Source organism: Parasteatoda tepidariorum, chromosome 3 (genome assembly GCF_982258835.1).
Source record: "Parasteatoda tepidariorum strain Cologne lab strain chromosome 3, Ptep-v5.0, whole genome shotgun sequence".
Lineage (NCBI taxonomy): Eukaryota > Metazoa > Arthropoda > Arachnida > Araneae > Theridiidae > Parasteatoda > Parasteatoda tepidariorum.
This window is the reverse complement of record NC_141757.1, coordinates 73,164,439-73,182,387: the sequence shown is the minus strand read 5'-3', so window position 1 is coordinate 73,182,387 and position 17,949 is coordinate 73,164,439. Positions and strand designations below refer to the sequence as shown.

Sequence of the window (17,949 nt, the reverse complement as noted above, 5' to 3'; positions counted from 1 at the left end):
CATTTCTAAATCATCACACGATTTAAGCATACAAAAAGAAAGTTCATCGGACATTCTAACTGGGTCAAGTTGCTCCCTCACCCATTTGTACACGTGAAAAATACACCCCCGAAACAAAAGAAACTTTTTCGATATCTAATCAAAGTGAATGCACTTTCAAATTCGAAATCATCCGCAAAATTTCAATGTCAGAACGAGTCCAATTACGTGGAACAAAAAGGAAACAAGGTATGGAATGAATTATTAGAGTGGCTGGCATTTTTTTTCACTTTTCCTATACCGGTGAACGAGTTTAGTAGCATTGCCGGGCTCTTTTTTTGTTTTTTATTTTTATTTTGTGCATCTTTTTAAGAAAGTGTAACGGACCAATGAGAATGTGTCTCGCCCTACTAACTGCATTTTCAGCAGTGATCCAGGTACAAAAAGATATTCCTCTCACTGGCCTGCTTCAGAACTTATCACCAAACGATACCCTCCGGATCTAACCTGGACTTTGCTATATAAAAACTCAACTTTTTTGAATTGTTCCATCAAAAAAACAGAGCACTTCATGATGGGAGTGTATACATTGCTACCGATTTTGGCATTGTTCTTTTGCACAGGTAAGACGACATTTTAATTAATGCAAAATAATCATTAAGCACATTTAAACTGCAAACGATTTTCAAAATTGTATGGCAGTTGTTTTATTCATTTAAGCAATTATTTGGAATACTTGAAACCGATATTTATTAAGTTTTTTGCAATGATAAGGCATTTATTTTAAAGGTTTGTTTGGCAATGAGTAAGCAATAATTCCGTTACCTTTTACAGCTATTATACATGGTTGTGATTAAATGATATAAATAGACAGTCGCTATAAAAGTAAGAAATTATGTAATCAATGATTTGGAATATTTGAACCCACCATTTTCAATACTTTTTTTCTATGCTAGTTATTTTAATATGCGAATAAGATTTCAGTTTTAGTTTCATATAGAGTAAACAATAAATGTATGAAAATCCTAGTTTATTCATCATTTTCTTCAAATATTGATAGAAGTTAAAACTAAAAATTGAAAGTGTCTGACTGAAAATTATTTGTTACTTGTATTTTTAAGGTGTAAATTAATTTCTGAATATCACTTTGCTTGAAACAATTTTGATGATAGATATTTTATAACTTTTTGTTAAAATTGTTTAAATCTATTTGAAAAACGTTGTTATTTCTATGAAAATAGTTTCTGCGAAAATTTTGCTATGCTACTACCAATATGAATGTAAATTTGCCGTAAAAATAGCTAGTTACAAATGCTTGACATATACTATAAACAATGTGTGTTAGTAGTCTCAAAGTTAGTGATTTTTACGATGTTCTAATTCTTAATTAAGAGCTTGATAATAAAGTGCCATTTGTCAAATTGTAAATAAACACTTAAGATTTATTTTTTAGATAGCCTACTGACTTTATATTGAAACTTTTCGTAAATAGCCTACTGATTCTTTATTGACATTTTTCTTACATGGTCTACTGGCTCTTTATCAAAAATTTTCTTAAATAGTCTACTGATTCTTTATTGAAACTTTTCTTAAACAGCCTACTGATTCTTTATTTAAACTTTTCTAAAATAGCCTACTCATTCTTTATTTTACTGGTTATTAAGTGAATCTTTTCAGAGTGTTGAGGCAAATATTTGAATTTTATTTGAAAATATTCAATCGAAATAGTTATATGAAAATATAGTTGTTTTGCAGTTTTCCTTATTAATTCATTAAACTGTTACTACTTTCTATCCTTATATTCTTATTATTTATATTACCTTATATTCTTTCTGCTAAATGATTCTTCCAATTTGTTTTATTAATTTCAACCACTAATACTACATTTCATTTTTCATTATTAGTTTGCATCAACTAATTTTTTTTATATCCACCAAATGATAGTGTTTAAAATAATGTTTCCCAATATTTTCAACCGGAGATAATAACGTTCTTATTGCAAAAAAACTTTACACCACTTTGTTGTTTTTATAAAATAATGTTATCCGTTATTGAACTTTTTAAAGAATAAACGAGTTCCAATGAAAGATTCTTTTTATAATAATTTCATTATTATTTTAATAATAATTATTTTATAATAATTTCATCATTTTTACTCAGAATCATTTATTGTTACTCCAAATCGTATAACTTTATTAATTCTATATTTGAGAATCAAGATAACTTTATCATTAATTCCATGTTTGAGAATCAACTGATAAAAATTGAAGCTAATATCGATTCCTTTAACTTAAAAATTTTTGTTAGAAAGTCTCATCTTCCTTTGACCTAAATATTTCGATGCATGAGAAATAAATTGGGAGAAATATTCATCAAAAACAACTAGTGCGTGGAGTTCCAAACAAATTCGTTTCATCCTTCGACTTCAGAAAAATAAAATATGTTACTCGAGTTGAATAACCTTACAAATCTATTTTATGGGACACTCCCGTTTATCATTTTCAAACCTCTAAACATTTATTTTTATTTTAAATTCTGAATAATTCATTTCTTTCAGCATATGTGATAAATCCGCTTAAATTATCTCGTATAAATATTATTCAAAATTGCGACCAAACAAACAAACAAAATCAAAAGATGACGACTGTACTTTAAAAAATTTAAATAAAATTACGATAAAAAATACTGGCTCTCTCAGTGAAGTATCGGTAAAATCCATTTTTACTTTATTTTTACAGTAATACTTATTTAATTACAGTAAGAAAGCTAATATTACTCTCAAAATAACGGTGCATCAGACATTTTTCTAAAAAATTTTACTTTAAAAATGGATTTTACGGTTAAAGTACCGGCTCTCAGGGTGCCAGTACTTTTTATCGTAGTTTTATCCGGAATTTTTTATGTAAAGGTGTTTATGTAAAGGTGATAATAAAATGCTTAAAAATAACCTAAAAGTTAAGCTATAATTAAATATTTTCTTTGAAAAAAAAGCACAGAATCATTTTTGTTTCAGACAATTCTTTAATTTTATCATGACAAAATGTTTTTGTTTGTTACTTCTTACTAAGATTGCCATAGTATCATATCTTACGATCTACAATAGTATCATAATATCATTTGTTAGGATGATACTTTTTTTTTTATTTTATTTAAAAAAAATATTACTTATATTTATGAATGAAGAACATAATAAAATGTGGCGATTTGATAAATGAGCTCAAGAAAAACGTTGAGGAAATGATTCGGTGGAGGTTATTCCTTCATTCATAATTGTTGGAATTGCTTTTGGTCTCTTGTTCATGACACTTATTCACTTAAATATAATATATTTAACCTGTTTTATGACCATGGAAAGAACTTCATCACAAAGCTTATTTACTTAATTAAAATATTTATTATGGACGAGTTATATTCAAAGGAATTGTAGCTCATTCAGAAAATATTTTAAATGTGTTTTTTTTTTATCGCGAATTTATTAAATTGGCATGTTCTAAAACTTATTTTGTTTTCATTTGGCTTTTTCTTTCATATGTATTCATAGTATGTGAACAAATAACTTATTCATTTGTCATAAATAAGTAAAAATAGTAAAATATTTCAAAAGTAATCCTTAGTCTACAGAGTTTAAATCGTATTTCTATTTGTCCTTAAAATGCATTTGCAGACTAATTTGATAATCTTGTTTAATGTATCGAAATGAATAGTAAAATAAGAAGTTTTGTTCATTTATTTCGTTAAGAAACACATTTTTTTAAATGTAACTAATTATCTTAATTAAGTTTACAATTCTTTTTATTTCACAAGTTAAAAGAAACTACTCAATACTTATTTAATATTTGAAGAAAAGAATCTAAATTACTCAACTTTACAACTATTAAATACTTAAGTGTATCTTTCTAAAAATAATTTGTAATTAAAATAAATGTAATAAATATATGCATACAAATATATGTAGAAATATATCTGTACATTAACAAAATTATAGAATTATCCCAAAACTCAGTTATCTTTTAAACTAATTATCCTAACCTTATTTATATAATTTTTAACAGATAAAATATGTATGTATATCATCAGCAGACTATAATTCCAGTAAAAGAAAATCTAGAAATTTTTTCATATAAGTCAGGCAAGAAGATTGCTTAAAAGTCTCATTAACTATTTTATTTAGACCTTATAAGATAAAAAATATTCACTTTTTCGTAATTATCATTGAAATATTTTAAAGATCACATTCAAGAAAAAATTAAAAAAGGGGAAAAGTAGCTGTAATTGAGCCGAGTCTTTCATTGAGTCAATTCTTTTATTTTGAAGTTATTGACAGCAGCCGTTACCCATTGACTTTTAAGATCCTTTTTTTGTGTGACTTTTGTGAGTCGTTACCCATTAACTGTAAGAATCGTCATTCTAAAATTGCGGTAAAATAACCGGCAGCAGTCAGTCCATTGGACCAATCGTAAAGTTTAAGGCTAGGAACATTTTGTTACCTTTACGGTTTTGAAACCGTTTACAAGTGGTATGGTTAAAAACCTATGAATACAAAACTACTGGTTTTGTAAACATTTACCACTAGCTGGGTTTCAATTTCGTAAAAATAAAATTTAACTGGATATTGGAGATAAGTTATGCTAAGCTTTTCGCTAGGTAACGAACTCAAGAATTAAGTTGTGATTGAGTTGCGTTTTGTCGAGTGATCTGCGGAATGTGGTTCAATTAGTTTGTCTAGTAGGGCAATTTAACACGAGGAATAGGAAATAATAGAAATTTCCTGTTAAGCAGCTTTGTGGTGCTGCCATCTATGAGTGAATGAGATTTTCGTTTTCCAATAGTCCAGGGTCACTAATTGAAGTGAAGACACTGGAAACTTATCATATGTTGCAAGAAGGGAAGATAAATTGTGGTTTCAACACAGAGATTCGAACTCTTGTTCAACTGGTCATGGAATTGACAGGTTAGCCCTTTCAGCTAAATTATGTCACCCAGCTGCAAAGAACTAAGCGATTTTATAAAGTATTCAGCACACACTTATTACTATAAGATAATTAGGCAACAACTGTTGCGTTAGGCATTCGATAATGTAAAATAAAAATATGAATTCGTTATCTTTTTAGCTATTAACTTTAGAAAAACATGCTCTTGATTCTCATTTGCTCAATCTCATTGCATTTTGAATGTTTAACAGTATTAGGTGAAAATAGTCAATAAATGATTTTCGCAGTTGACTGTTTAAATACCTTTTTTTACGGTTATCTGACTGTTTTGGTTGAATACGGTGTAATAACAAAACTTTTATTTAATCATTTTTCGGAATTATTTTTATCAGTGTACTGAAGTTTCAAAATCGCTTTCTTTACCGTGAGTTGATTCACATTTAAACAAAATTTTAGTACAAGAAGTTACTGATTTTGTATATTTCTTTTTCTTTCTGTTTTTAAATGTAAACGAATCATTGGATATCAGTAAGTAATTTAGGGTAAAGGTACTTTTTACTGTAAAATTCATTTTTACCGGAACATGTTACGTAGCAAACACTCTGATATACGGTAATTTTTACTGCAATAATTACCGTAAAATCACTGAATCACTGTAATTAAGTAAATATTTCTGAAAAATTTACGGCATAAATTCACAGTAAAAATGGATTTTACGGATAATGCTCCCAAAGTGTCGGTACTTTATAGATTAATTTGATCCGTAATTTTTTACAGTGTAATGACAATTGATCCAAAAAAAATTTTTCGCCCAGAAATTAAAATTCTTTGCAATTTTAAAATTTAATAGCTTTTCCAAAACTTTAGACTATAAACTGGATTTTAAAGTTCTTGATCACCCCTAAAATTCCTTTTTATTTTGGTTAAAAATTAAAAGTATTTTACTTTTTAACAGTAGTTGTAAGAAAAACTTATAATTTTAAAACATTAAAAAATGCAAACTCGAAATGTTACATATTATATAGCTAACCATGCACGTGTCATTATATATATTAAGCCATAAACCAAAGTTTTATTTAATTGATACATAGGGAGTTCAAATTTCAACTAACCACAATTTTTTAACCGAATATATTTTTAGTAAATCATAAAAAATAAATAAATAAAACAGTTGTCCTTGAAAGTATAAAATTCTTTATTTAAAAAGTTAAGTATTTTGTGTCAAAAAAATAATGTATTCACTTTATGTCCCTCCAAAACTGCATTAACCCGTACGTCGCACTAACGCTGATTTGAAGCTCACTAGCCTTTTTAAAACTTCGTATAAGTTGAAGGGTATAGAAGTTTATTTAAACCTCTAAAATTGTCCTTGTCGTAGTTCCTGGTTACAAAAAAAACAGTCCTTAAAAACTTGAAATTCCTCCTCGAAATACTACCTCCTTTACGAAATGAAACAAGATACAACTTATATCAATAAATTAAGAAATCCAACTAAATAAGTTCCAAAAAAAATCTCTTGCAAAATCATTTCCTGTAAAAGGAAACTTCATAGCCAGATTTTAAAATCAATGAAATCAGATCACCGTCAATTATATTTATGTGTATCATCTTAAATGACTGATATAATTGTTATTACGGAAGGATAAATTCTGTGGGAACACCAGGAAATTAACTCTTGCCCAGAACATCAAACTAATTTCCTATATGATGAAATTCAATATTTAATTGATCAATCATGTTGAAACCTTGCTAGTAGCAATATATATATAACCCGTCACCACCTGGATCATTGATTTCTAGAACTTTCGTTTTTTTTCTCTCTTCTACTTTCACAAATGGATGCAATGTCTCATGAGATAGTTAGGAAAGCCTTAGGATATGGTTTCGCTGTCACCTGTGACCTACTTTAACCACTCACCGGTTGGGCTTGAAAAAAAAAAAACGCTTTCTCACTACATCATTTCTTTAACCGGTTTCTTTCTCCAGTTTCCCACGTGGAATTCAAATTATGAAGATTATCGTTATGATAAATCAATTTTGCAACGATATAACTCTTTCATACAAAGCAACTCAACATCATTTTTAAAATATTATTGTAAAAATATGCTGTTAAAAAAATTGCAGTTGGAAAATAAGTGCGAGACATTTTTAATAATGAAGACATTTTATGAAAGGATATTTTTTTAAAATTAAAGACAGCTTATGAAATCTTTGGTATTGATGCATCAACTCTGATAGATAAAGTGCTTCTGAGACAGGTGACTCAATTGAGAATCCAATTAACAGCTATGGTCTACTCCAATTCTGTATCTAGAATAAGCTCTGATCATAGTATTACCTAAGATATCCATAGTGAAAGACAGTAAGTTAAGTTACAATCTCATTTTCGTTGGACTAACCTTGGAAGGTTTTAGTGGTTTTCCTCTTCATAAAGTATAAATGTTACTGAGCTTCTTTCAAAAATATTTTCTGTGAGGTTGGCTAGATTACAATAGTTTCTCTTATCATTTGATTTGAGTTTAAAATGGCAAGGTACAGCTTAAATATTTATAGCCTCAAACTCCTTAAAAAGATAAACTGCAGTTATAGTATAGACCTCAGATTCCATGAATGACTCACTATTTCTCACTTTTACTGGAAATTACTGAACAAAAACTATTTCAACATGACTCACTTTTTTTAAAGAAAAAAAAAATGTGTAAAACTATTGTCTTCCATAGGATTGATTAGTATATATAATCGTTTTTACTCATCAGTAATTCAGATATATGTGTTATGAAAAAGTACATCGATATACAGATATTTTTCTTCCTAAGAAAAAAAAAGCTTATCACTTAGATTCTTCAGCAATTTATACCTTAGTAGAAATCCCTCAAATGGCAATTTTCTTCCGCTTTTATTGTAGTACCGTCTGTAGCTGTTGTCAACCTATTGAAATCAAATAAAAGAAACAAAATTGAATATTTTATTTTCAATGATTTATTGCTAGAAAACTTATAAAATGTATTTAAATTACGCAATTGTATCAAATCAATGTGTGATAATTCTTTCGTAAAAAAAGTTTCTCTTAATTTCGCAGACATGACTAAAAAGATATCACCATGGAAAAATGTTTAAAAAGATAATAGACAATTATGAAACATAACAGAAACGATAAAGATATAATCAATTTTCCACTTTATTTTTCCAATATCTGATTCTGAATCGAGATAAATTTCCACAATTTATACACAAAAGTTATAAGACATCACTTTATCTTAAAAATTGAGTTTCATTATGAAATGAGAAGGAAATATGTTAAATGTTAAAGCGAATTTTTATCCATATTTTATAAAAAAAAAAAAAACAGTTATTTGTATGAAATTTCTCTATAGCATTATTGTATTTGATAAAGAACCATTGTCACTAGCTAAAAATCAAATAATTATCTACCTTTACTTTAAGTCTCATAGATTGTGTATCAGTGTTAAAAAAACGCATTAGTTTATAGTTTGTAGGCTAAATTAATTGAAGTTAAGTGTATTTAACTTCCTATAGGCATAGATTCTCTAATAAAAATAATACCAAACTTTAATCAGTGTTTCTACATGGAAATAGTTTTTACATAGGATATAAGGATAAATAATATATTTTTAAAGTATGGGAAAGGCAAACTAAATGTTGCATTATTATATATTTATTTAGAGTTCAAATAGGAAAAAATTAAAATATTTTGGTAAATGAATTTTATCAAATGTTACTCTATGTTGTTTTAAAAAATATCTTTTCGAGGTTTTGAAGTTAAGAAATAAACATGAAATTTATCTCAAAATAATGGGTTTTATTTTTTTTTATATCTCATCTCTTTAAAATAATCAAAATTCAAAGTAATGCATTTTGATATTTAGTATACATAAAAAAGGCATAAAATAAAAATTAATTTGAGAGTTATATTTGCATTTTTACAAGCAACGTCACATTTATGAAATTATAAGAATATTTTATGACTTGATTATTTTACATCTAATTCGGTAAATAAATATATGAAACATTTGAAAAAATCGCAATTTCTTTTAACCATAATCTATTTGTTTAAGCTCATTTCATGTACAGTGCATATTACCTGATCAAATTACAGTAAAAAGCACCGGCAATCAGGTTACCTGTACTTTTTACAGTAAAAAACATTTTTGCAGGAGCATTTAAAGGAACAAAAAATCTGATATACCGTAATTTTTACCATAATTACCGTAAAATCTCTGAATCACTTATACAAATATTACTGAAATTTTGGTGTAATGTTCTTTCTGTAAAAATAGATTTTACAGTAATATGGATTTTACGAATGATACACCGAAAGTGCTGGTACTTCATGTCGTAATTTGATCCATTATTTTTTACTGTGCATGTCAGTGAAATGTTATTTCTAGTAACTCCAATTACTCACTACTGTCTGAAGAGAACATTTAAAGATAACATTTTTAAACATGCAGATCTTAGTACGTTGCCTAAATAAACTCATAGCAGAATTTAATTTCACAAAAAAATTTTTTTGAAAATTTAAAAAAAAATATATATAAAAAAATAGAATTGCATTTTAAGTGACTTTCAATAAATATATACTGTACAAAGGTGTTAAATCAATAAAAGCATGAATAAACCGTTATATATCGTTTAAAAGTTATTTATTTTGATGAATATAATTATTCAATGCTGCTAAATGCATTCTAACCTTTAAAAATTAGTATTACCGAAATTAAATTGGTTCTCATTGAGGCTACCAACCTTCATTTTCAGATAGAAATTAGAATTTCAGTATATCGTAATTCATAATTTTTTTTTTTTTGTTGCCAAATTTCACTCCGAAAAACATCTCAAATTTCACTTCCTCACTTTTTTAAATTATTAATAGTGTTCTATCATAGAAACGTATGAATGCGTCGTAATTTCGCTAATTTTTGGTCTATCATTGTGAAATTCATGTTTTGATTTTTATTTTACAGCTAGTGCCCAAAGAAGCAACGTCCAATGTAAGAAAGAGAATGGTCTTTACATGCATGAACAGTACTGTGATTATTATTATGAGTGTGAAGATGGAGTGCCAAAAGAAAAAGCCTGTCCAAATGGATTGGCTTTCTCTGGAAAAGGACGAGGCCTCATGCAGAATTGCGATTATCCCCATAGAGTAGGATGTCCTGATAGTGATGGAAGAGTAATGGGCCGTAAGTATTTTTTATTTATTTATTCATACCAAAAATTTTGATTTTTGAAACTATTTTTTACAGTTATAATAAAACTAGTTGTTCAAGTATGTTGGAATTGACTTTTAAAGGCACACACGACAAACAAAACATTACAATACAGTAATTTGTCAAACAAAAAGTGATATTAAGCAATATATTTTAATAAGAAAAATATTTAAAAATTGAAGAAAAAAAGAGAGATGGAAATTCGCTAGCGACAGAATCGTTTTTATAGAATTTTCGCAGAAGAGTTCGGTAGAAATTTTTACTTAATTGTTTCTGGAGAAACATTAAAGTTTTTAAAGTGATATTTTAGCAAGGCATCGCAACATTTTTAACATTAAAATTTTAATTTACGTTAAAATTTTAATTGAAATTTTAAGTTAATCTTTAAGTTATAAATGTTGTTTCACTGTTTCTATAATAGAAAGTAAGAAAGCACTCTTTATTAACACTGGGCGATATAAAATCCTTTATTTCGTTCCAAAAATGTTACATATTTTTTAAGAAAGGCACTAAATACATATTTAGGTATCCTTTTATGTAGTTTTAATATGAAATTTTTCTAAAAAAAGAAACACTTCATTGAACTTTAGCAAGTGAGAAAAAGAAAAACAATATCTAAATTTATAATTTTGTATAAAAGTTTTAAATAAAAACCATTTTATGTTTTTGATGTTATAGGGTTAGTGGTAATTTTAAATTACACAACCTGTATATAAATTCACAATCGCATTCTCGATGAACGTAAAAAAGTTATTCTTAATTCAACCAAATTTGAAGTATTTCTAGCAGTTTAACTGTTAAATTTATAAAGCATAATATACTGTTTGAGAATATTCAAAATATTCTCTTAAGGAAGTTTCTTAAGGAATTATTTCAAAGTTTTTTGAATGCCAGTTACAAAAAGCCTGCCATAAAACTTAAAAACGTAATAATTTTTTCAAAGAATAAGCTTTTATCAAAATTTGTTCGTAACAATTTAGTTGATAAATTTATAATGCTTATTGTATCGTAATATCTGTTCTAACATATTTAATCATACAAATTAAGAAGTTTTTATTTTTTAATTGCGAAGTCAGTCAAATTTTATATTAACTCAAAGCCAAACTAATTTTACACTAAACAAATTTTTTCCATAAGGTACTGTAATCCTTCATGTAATAAGAGTAATATTGTTTTTATTTTAAATTTTATTTAAAAGATTCTTATTGATGTCAAAAAAAAATTTCACATACCCAGGGCATTCAAGTTCTACAGTATTATGAAATAATTATATATTTTCATTAACAAAATACAATTATGAAATAATTATATATTTTTATTAACAAAAATGTTATTTGTATACCATAGAACTATTGCGATTTTTCTTTAATACTATTTTTGTACCCTATCTTTCCTGTAATTAAATATTTAATTTAGAAAAAGACATATACCAAAACATCTTTTCCTTCTAAATCTTTTAGCTAATGTAGATGTTTTCTACTAATTATCTTAAAAAGCAAATTTTATTTTATTTATTTTTTATTTTATATTTTTTCATATTGTCTTCAGTATTAATATGGTCTTATTGTAGCTTCGGAGAAAAATTATAGTGCAATAACTAATAGTTGAAATTATTAATGATTTTTCGTACTGCAATTCCTCACATTGCCAAAGTCACTATCATTTAAAAGCTTTGTCATGTAAAATAATTTCTTCGATTAACATGCACATTTAATTTGTAATATACATAAATATTTTCATTACAAAGTGTGAAAAAAATTATGACCTTAACTTCTGAGTTTTGAAATTGCTAAAGTCATTGAAGGTATTTCCCGAGAATTAACCATCATTTATAAAGCTTTATCGAAGATAATGTAATTCAATAAATCATTAATGTTTTGATTAATATTCATATTTAATTTATAATATCCATAAATATTTTCTGTGCAAAGAGCGAAAAAATTTAAATGACATAAAATAAGTTAATAACTTTTAAATTATTCCTTAACAGAGGCACCCATTGGAACTGATAATTGTCCTTGGCTATATGGTGTCTTCGCTCATCAGACAAGTTGCACAAGATACTGGCAATGTTGGAATGGAACAGCAACAATCCAACAGTGTCCATTCTCTCTTCTGTACAATGATGTTCTCCACTCCTGCGACTGGCCCGACAATGTTCCAGATTGCCAAAAACATCGTAAGAGAGTTAATTAATTACTCTGTTCTTGATGCCATTCATTGCTATGTTTCAAAAGTGTCATAACTCTTATTCTTTATTCAGCCATTTGCAAGGATCAACCAAACGGACACATCCCAATTGAAAAATCCTGTGGAAGATTTTGGCTTTGCGTTGGAGGTTATCCAAGATTGCAAAGGTGTCCAGCTGGCCTGGCCTTTAGCCAAACTGCTTTAAGATGTGAACTGTCTCAACTTGTTCCTGGCTGGTAAGATGATTTACAAATTTTCTTCCCATTTTCCCAATTTCTCTTTAGTGTCTCGGTGTGAAGAAAAATCTTGAACTCTTTTTATCTTAAAAATCTTACTTATTAATATAAAAAAACATTGGAAACTGTAGAGACCCATCTGCATAAAAAGGCCTGTTAATGTAGATTACCAAAAAATCAAATCGAACGAAATAAAACAATCAGGTCATTTTAGAAATAAAATGGAATCACGGTCTTATTTATAGGATTTTCAGATCCCTAAAATATTTTCTGAAAAATGAGAGCAAATAAGGAAAACAAACGTAAAATAATTTGAAAAAAAAGTAGGATTATTGTACGGTAAGCAAAACTGCGTAGCAAAAGCCAGACTTTAAATTGGCAGTTTTAATTTTTTATGATTAATAGGATGAAAAACAGAGAAAAACCATTTTGTAAACAAAGCAACTTTAAACCGTCAAAAATACAGAGAAAGTTTATAAAGTAAATTGAAATTTTTTACGATGTACTACTAGCTATAGTAGTTACATAACCTAAATGTGGATAAAACTTTTTCCCTCGTTGTTTTGAAACTAGAATAAAACTGAATAATCGAATACTAAATGAAATTTTCTTAAAAATTGAAACGAATACACTTAAAATATGTTTTGATTGAATAAAACTCTCAACCAGGAAAATAAATAAAATAAATACAAACCATTAATTTAATTACCTATTCAAAAAAATAAATAAATAAAAGGAACGGAAGTTATGTAATTTTATCGAGGACGTTCTAATTTCTAGATTAACTAGAAATTGTTTTACTACGGTAGCAGGAAAAAATTATACAGGTAACATTTAAAGAAATCAGGTCATTTAAAAAAGCTATTGACGAATTCCATTAATAATGAGGAAACTTGAATTTTTAATTCTGGTGTATCGAAGCACTTCAAGGCTTGCGATCAAGAATATGTATCAAGGATAAATGATATAATTAAAAGCATATATTTGAATCATTTATGACATTCCAGAGTTTGTTTTTAAGTTTTTTTTAGATTTAAGGTAAAAAATGTTTTGCTGAATTTCAAAACATATTTGACTGACAATGAAAACAACAAAATTTACGATAATTTTATTTCGCTATTAAAATTCATTCGATGAAACTGTATTTGAAAATACCTATATTAAAGCATAAGAAATTGCAATTAAATAAACTTTAATAATAAAAACTAATGGAATTATACTTTATTGATTAGCAAAAAAAATGATTAGAAATATTATGCTCTGTAATAAAAATTATAATTTAATTACTTATAATAATGGTTGAATAATCTATAAAAATCACACTCTTCTCAATAATTATTTAATATTATAAATGTAATTGTTATTATGATACATGATAAATGAAATTATGATTTAAAAAAATAATTTAATTCTTGATAATAAAGTATTTTAAATTAGAAAGTTTTAATCAAGAAGTTTAAGTATCAATGAACGCGGACAAATTGATAATCAGTCAATAAATGTTTTATGACAAAAATGTTGTTTCGATTTAACCCAAAATTTACACTGCTATAAAGTAAACAACAATTTAATGCAAAATAAAATCCTACTTTCCAACTATCTAAAAAATTTTAGAGATAGTTTGAAAGTATTAAGAAAAATTTCGAGCAATTGGAGTAGTATTGGACAAAAGAGCATTTTTTAACGTTTGTAACTTCTGAAGAATTTTCAGAATTCAAAATCCTTATTTATATTCTTCAGAACAGTTCCTTCTGGAATTGGTGAAGAATAAATCAGGTTTCTATTTGCCACTTCTGTTTCTTATCTGACTAGGCCATCAGAACTAGAACAATTTCATTTTTCGAACAATTTCCTCTATCAATGCATTGGAAATTTCAGTATGAATGCCATTATATTCTATCTTAATTAATACTTCCAAAGTTTTATTCCATTTTATTTCTTCCGCTAACCTTTAATTAAATACGTAATCCTCAGGACTTGTTTTACGAACCAGAATTCTTCTGTCTAATTAATAGTTACATAGAGAATTCATTAGGTTTTAGTGAAACAGAACAATCGTGTTGACGTTGATTTTGTCAAATGTTACTCAATTAAAAGTCAAAAAATGTGTTATTATTTATTAATTCTCTTAATGAACTATTTGATAACTAGATTTTACAATAAAGACATCATTTTCACATTTTTTAAAAGCACAACTAGATTCTTTGTCGGTTTAAACAGTGTTTTTTGCTATTCTGACTTATGAAAATTCTGCCATTTACCAAATTTTTAAATATAAAATAGCTTGGAAAGATTTCACATTTTTATTCCCATAAATTTGCTTTTGTCAATAGTTTTATTCTTCGAAAGTGCAATTTTTAATATTTTTATCAAAATGAAGTCTGGAAATAATTGAATAGGAAATCCAATTATAGCACTTATTCTATCAAAAATTGAGGACAGTATGAAAAAGGTGAAAAATGTTCTGTTGCGAAATTCAACATATTTTGTTCATTTAATAAATAGAAAGTAATGACTTTAGTTAATAATAAATAGTCCATAGAATTAAAAAAAACATTTACTGATGATAAAATAGATTAATAATTTATAACAGAAATGTTTATCCATCTTTGTTAAAGTCATTTGAGGCAAAAAATATTCACACAATTTCAGTTTCTCACGGCATGTTGATAAATAATAGATAAAATATTTGCTTCTGAATGGTGCAATGAAACTAACGAAAATTCCATATTTGATACTGGAAACAATTCTGATAGTAAATATGTAGATAAATATATTGATTCAAATTTTCATTCCAAATTCTAGATTGAAGCCATTTTAAAGCTCTTTTTATGTAAAAATGATGTATAGGGAAATTCTTGCCAGTTATTATCTCAATAACTAGTTTTTCTTTAAGACTGCTAAGATATTTTTTTTTTCTAAGTCATAAAATTATCGTTCAAGTTTTGCTCAATTTATAAATAAATAATTCAAACTTAGTCATTAATCTAGACAAGTTTTATTTCATTAAAAAGTAATATTTTCAAATGAGGAAAAAAACACAATTTTATGAACAAACCATTGAGTGAAATTATTATTTTTTTAAAAATATTTTTCGAAATAAATATGAAATCTTGAATAAGCTATGATTTTCTATTACGCTTTCACTATAATAAATTTTGTTAATAATATCTTGTATGTTGTTGCTTTTAGACATAGTTTTGCTAACTGATATAAAAAATAGGAAAGCAGGGTTAGTTCTTTTTTTTCCTTCTAAGAAAACAGCACGGACTGAGAAAATAATTGTTGTCTTTTTATCCAACCGAAGAGGTTTGAGGGTTAAATCCTAAAAATGTTAATCCTTATTTATGGTATGCTAACTAAGATCAAAATTTTTAGGAAAAATTTTTTGGCACGAACTATTGAAAATTAATTATAGTTAATTAAAAAAGATATCCATTGCTTCTCCAATGATATATTCTTTGTTAACAGCATTAAAAACTCATATGAATTCATTTTAATTAATCCAAGTATCTTTAGAATTTACTATCGCACGTGTGGTAAACTACGTTTTTTCGCTGGGAAAAAAAAGCATAATCAAATCTATAAGAATATTGCAAAATTAACCGTGATATGGGTGCATAAAAAAGCACAGTAAATTTTACCGAAGAGCTTTGATGATAACTTAGGTACATTAAATGTGACTTTATTATCATGTTGTTTGGTAGTATGTGTGGTAAAATTCAGTTAGTTCTATCACGATACCTTAGAGCATGACATAAAAACCATTTAATTCGATAAATTTACTTTTCATTTCTGTATTTTTGTTAAATCTGTGGAGATAAGATCTATAGTTTTTTTACTTCACTTTTTACGAAGACACTAAAAATATACATTAAGGGTGGACATCGCAGAACACTCTGGGTCACATTTTAGTGTATAGATCGTATTTAGTGTATAGTCATTTACTAAAGTATTTCGTTCCATTTTAACAGTGAGCCTCCTCCAACAACTCCAGCACCTGATGACGATGATGACAAACCTGCAGTTTCAGGAAACCAAGTGCAAGGCGGTGAAGCTCCACCCCGAAGAAGTAATGCTCGACCTGCTGGTCAGTTCAGGCCCCAAAACGGAAAATAGTTTCATTTTTTTAACAAAAGATTAGCATTTACCAAGAAAATTGTGAATTTCAATGGACTATTTAATTATCACTTACCTCTACATTTGGTACGTTATCGTCCCTCCCACTCCTTCAGTGCCAAAAATATGAATCCGGTTTTTAACTAATTTGCCCTTTTTTAAACGAAATATATTTTCGATTGTTCGTTTTAAATACCGGTTCGTCCTAGCAAAAGAAAGCAATAACTTTAAATCTTTCATAGAGACATTAAAAACTTCTATTGCCATATTTAAGTTGATTGAAAAATTTTAATAAAAAGTAATTGATTTTTTTTTCTTATTTAACTTATACTCGTAAAGCGTATAAATTAACTATATTTAAAAATAATATTTCTTATATTTTAAAATTGGCCATATTCTAAAAAATGAACCCTATTGCTGCTCTATTTTAACTTTATATGGTATTTGAAGCAATTAATTTCTAGTTTCAGCAATCGTGTAATTCTTTTTCAAGTTATTTTCGAAGGGTTTTAAACTTAATAATATATCGTCTTAATGCTACAATAAATAATTCCCCTTAATTTATTTATTTAGAATGTAATTTTTTGGTACATTTTGTCGTTTTCTAAAACTACAATTTTTCAGAGGAAAATAATCTTTATAAATATCAGTCACTATTGAACCGGATATATCTTCTTTTCATAGCTGTAAATATGTTTGCTATTGTCGTTAGCTACAAATATATTTCACTTAAACCTTCAGTTTTTTTAAAGCTTTCCTTTTGTCCTTACCGTTCAAATCGACAGGTGCGATAAAAACGTTTTATCTTTTTCGAAAAGATTCGGAGTCGGTGAAGGCTATCTCATTCATGTAAATTGTTTTCACTTTGTTTGAGAAAAAAACAAAAAAATAAAGACCTCCTCGTGATCTATTCAAGCACTTTTCATACTTACTAGCGAATAAATATTTGACTGTTAAATTTCATATCATTTTGTTTTTTCGTATTGTTTTACAGCACGTTTCACTTTGCATTCACGGTTGTGCTGTTATCTGTAGTAGGTGCTTCGCACTCCTCTGTTTCACTATTCAACTAATGAAATGTTGTAAATAAATTTATAATAAAACTCTTTACCAAATTGTTGTGTCTAATTTTGCTGTGTCTTAGATGGATTGATAAATAGCGTGTTTAATAAAATATGAAGTTTTGGAAATGAAATGCCACTTTGTTTTTGCCTGTTTTTCAGCAGAATTTTTTTTAATGGAAATATGAACATCTTCAAGATAAAA

General features: G+C 27.1%; 1 protein-coding gene across 1 annotated transcript; it reads left to right on the top strand.

Moving 5' to 3' along the window:
* The first annotated feature begins 381 nt into the window (after positions 1–381).
* On the top strand, positions 382–17,798 carry LOC107455858 (protein obstructor-E). Its single transcript, XM_016073578.4, has 5 exons — positions 382–602; positions 9,893–10,111; positions 12,129–12,317; positions 12,402–12,564; positions 16,539–17,798. The coding sequence occupies exons 1-5, from the start codon at positions 551–553 to the stop codon at positions 16,681–16,683; spliced, it is 768 nt and encodes a 255-aa protein (XP_015929064.3). The 5' UTR covers positions 382–550; the 3' UTR covers positions 16,684–17,798.
* The last annotated feature ends 151 nt before the right edge of the window (positions 17,799–17,949 follow it).